The 4,096-nt window shown below is 35.5% G+C and overlaps 1 protein-coding gene across 1 annotated transcript in view; it reads left to right on the top strand.

Moving 5' to 3' along the window:
- CTNNA3 (catenin alpha 3) overlaps positions 1-4,096 on the top strand; it is a 1,539,787-nt gene that overhangs the window by 1,016,128 nt on the left and 519,563 nt on the right. Inside the window, 1 exon segment of the mRNA XM_025205567.1 lies at positions 2,196-2,352. Within this exon segment, the coding sequence (XP_025061352.1) occupies positions 2,196-2,352 (157 nt within the window).

Here is a 4,096-nt window from a genome sequence, read left to right as displayed (position 1 = left end):
AGCCTCTACTTACCCTAGAAGCAGGGGCTGCGGGGGGGGGGGGTGGTTCTGGGGCCTTCTGGCAGAGCCCTCCTGCGCAGCACAGGGAAGCAGGAAGCAGGAGGCTTCAGGCTGGGGCTGCTGGGATTGTCCCTCTGCCCCGTGCTATCTGGGTGTGCCCCCAGTGACCCTGATGGCAGCTGGAACTGCCGGTAAGTGCTGGGGGGGTTGTTTTGTTTTTTACTGTTGGGATACTGGGGTGGGGTGGCAGGGATTGGTGGCCTCAGGGGGCTGGGAGGGATGGGGAGTGGGTAGGCCCAGCAGGGGTTCCCCCCCATAGTCCTCTCCCCTCTTCTACAGCCCCCCCTAATCCCTTACTTACTTACTGGCACTTGAGCCCTGGTGCTGAAACTTGCAGCACGGGGAACATTTTTTCATTCTTACACATGCCTCTTCCCCCTCTTAAAGGGATTTGAGACGGGGCAAGAGGCACGTGTGTGCTCGTCTGGACGTGCCCTGCGAAATCAAAGTAGAAATGTTTTCATTGGAAAAAAAATCAATAATCTTCAAATAAAAGTTCAATAATTGCATTAAGTGATCCAGATATCTTCACTCTATCATAAGTGCATAAGAAGCATCTCTTAACATTTATTCATTTACTGGGTGCTCTATAAGATCATTTCCCTAATGTACTATTATATAATATGTCAGAGCTATATTGTACATAAGGCCACATACATTGGTAATATACTTTTCTCTGCTTCTAGTTGAGTTACTGTAGCATGTTGTAATTTTATTCTTTGATCAAATTACTTCTACCTGGAATGTATTTGCATGTAAAATGGGAGACTTTTTCTGGCCAAAAGCATATTTCAGGATTCTGGGTTTTTTTCCTGAATATTGATAATAGTAATGATGATAATGTTATATGTATTTTGTTTTAATCTCAGAAGTTCTTGATGTCTAGGGAAAAGAATACTGAAACTCACTAAAAAAAGGGAATGAAGCCACCAGCTTTAGTGTAAATTATTTTTATGCTTCACTTCAAGGTTAAGAAATCCGCTTAAGATTAGACAGCAAGAAGGCATATGCATTTGATTTAGAATCAGAAAATTTGCAGTTTCCAGATTTTCCTCCAACCAGATGACCACAGTAGAGTAGATTAGAGAATATTTTTCCAGTCGTGTGTGTTCCATGATGTACATTGCCAATGCTGGGTATTAGTGTGATTTAAGGTATGATTTATTATATTGTTTTATCCCTCAAGCAGTTTTGTGTTTTGACATTTTTTTACTTTAATCTCTAGTGTGATTAATGTATTTGACAAATACAGTACAGTGGTAATATCTCTCTTTCGTATGCATCAGATATCAGCTTTCAAATCTATGAGTTGCTGTCTGGTATTGTTGCTCAATGGGGGGTAATATAGTATAAGGAGAATGATAAGCTTAAAATGAATGGTTAGAAATATGTATTAATTTGATGTATAAAATAGTAATGAATATGATTTCAGTAAAGTTGCATCAGGGAGAAGACTAATCAACTGATAGGAGAGTTATAATGGCATTAGAAAGGGGCAACAATTTTAAAATTCAGTAATATGGTCTCTCTCAGTGCTAGAAATTGGTTGGCTTCTGATGGCAAACTATGAATATTTCATTGTTTATTGGGGCAAATGTCCCATTCCTTTGTCTGCAGAGTTCAGAAAAAGCAGATTTAAACTTTTATACAGTTGTAACAAGTGTTGCTAAGCATATTCAGTCTCGTCTGCGTGATCCATTTGGACTAATGTTCAAAGAATTAATGTTGCTTCCCTTTGAATGTAGGTGATCACTATTGATAGTCTTATAAACCCAAAACAAGTTTAGGTAGAAAAAGCATCTTTTTATTAATACCTAATAGAATGAGATTTTCTTCTTTGTATTAATGCCTGAAAAAATGGTTGGCATTGTATTAAATAGAATTGCCTAAGTCAATTTAAAAAAGGAAAGGTTTGTTTGCCATCCTCCTTAGTTATAGTACAACTAAACTCAAATCCAAGAACTCAACAGGGCTATTGACCTAAAAGTATCATGCTAGTTTTCCCACTGTGAATTATACATAAAGATTGTATAACTTTAATGCTTAAAAAGAAAAACTATTTTATAATAGCTTATGCATTTTAGTTATTTTAGGTGAAATTAATGTCTTTTTTTTTTTTTTTTTTTTTTCTGCAGGTTAGCAATGCTGCTTTGGCTCTTTCTGTCAGGCCAAAAAGCCAGGTGTTAAAAAACAACATGGACATGTACAAAAGCACATGGGAGAATCATATACATGTTTTCACAGAAGCTGTGGATGACATAACAAGTATTGATGATTTTCTTGCTGTATCAGGTATGCTAATTCTCAAAATATGATTAGCTGGTTTTTATTTTCTCTTGTAAACTTATTTAAATTGCATTCAGTGCATTTTTACTTAAAACCCAATAATAAACAAATGGGAGATCAATTTGTGTTAAGATTTTCTATCTCCTAAAAGAAGTAACCTTAATATGTCGTAACACAACAGGTTAAATTAGGATGGAGAGAATGCTACTGTCAACTCCAAACATTAAAAAACAGAATAATTATTTAAAAGTCATGAGACTGAAACAAAATAAATAGATTTATTTTTTTCTTCTTTAAACCTTTTAAGGTGTGCCTAGCTCATACTTCATGATAAGTTATTTCAGCAACCAAGAGAATGAGAACCTTTCTTTTTTTTTTTCTCTTTTAAAAAACATAGGAAGATGAGGTTCTCAAGAAATCCTTTTCTCCTTGACCTGATACTTGAATTCAAAACACCAAATATCCTGGGGCATGTGATAAACTATGAATATTTGTAACCCTGAAATAAAAACACTATTTTTTATTTCCTGAACCTTTTCCAAACTTTGTTGTTGTTTTTTTTTCCTACAGCATAGTCTGGCGTGGCTCTAAAAAAAATATTCTAGAATATCATTTTGATACAAACATTGGTCATCTTTATATAAGTGATGTCAAAACATGGCTTTGCCCTCCTTCCCCCTAAAAAAAAGAAATAAATCCAAGTATAGCACCCAAACAAACCCAAAGTCGTAATGGTTTAAATGGACAATGTCATGAGGTAAAGAAGTCTTATTGAGCATTTAGGATTTTCATGTTTGGTGGGGGATGCAAATTTGTTATAAAATCAACTATATTTTCTCTTTTTCCTGAATTGTGCCATACACAGAAATGTTCTAGGGTCAGGAGCTGGTCGCAATTTTTACATATTCTTAATTAGAGCTTAATGAAAACTGGATGCATTATAAGTTACTGTCGTTTAACAAAAAATCCCAGTGAGGCGTGCAAAAATATTTTCATATCATATAAGCTTTGCTTTCATGTTAAGATATACTTAAAATACACCCTAAATTGAACATATACTGTAACAGTTCCACATTTCCAGCAGTCTCCAGAAGCTATACATTTTTTGTCAGGGAAAATGTACTTTTAAAACTGAAGATATTCAATATTATTAACATAGTTAACTAGTATGTAAACAAAGCCTACAAATCAGTTATCTCATTTCTCTTCTGTCTTACCTTCTTTCTGTTAAGATTCATTTAAATCAGATGAGCATGGGCATGAGGCAGAAGTAAGCCTTTTTTTTATTTGAGCAAAACTCCACTCTCTTTTTATAGTGAATGCGTGTTGTACTATTCTCTAGCTGTCCTGGTAAGTCCAGCACATAGGATCAAGGATTGCTTTGGACTTTGCCAGGATAGTTCTACTGATGTTAGTGGAATTGCAAAAGCATATAACAAATATACATGACTTCAGAACTATGCCCATTTATCCAATTCAGGTTTGTTTCTTTGAATACACAGGCTGTCATAAGGCAGCTTGTATGCTTCTTTAAATTATTTGTCGTCTTTGTTGGATATGATCCAGTGACTATGGAACTAGAACTGTTTAGAGGCAGAATTTTCATGAACGAGCAACACTCTTCTTGGTATTGGAATGCTGACGCTGCTCCCTAAAAATTGTGTTTAGAGGCAAAAAGTTATTTCACATCTGGACAAAATGAAAATACAGAGAAAATCTGCATTTTCTTAAACAAGCTGAACAATGACTT

Source organism: Alligator sinensis, unplaced genomic scaffold, assembly GCF_000455745.1.
Source record: "Alligator sinensis unplaced genomic scaffold, ASM45574v1 scaffold325_1, whole genome shotgun sequence".
Lineage (NCBI taxonomy): Eukaryota > Metazoa > Chordata > Crocodylia > Alligatoridae > Alligator > Alligator sinensis.
This window is presented reverse-complemented; position numbering and strand designations above follow the sequence as displayed.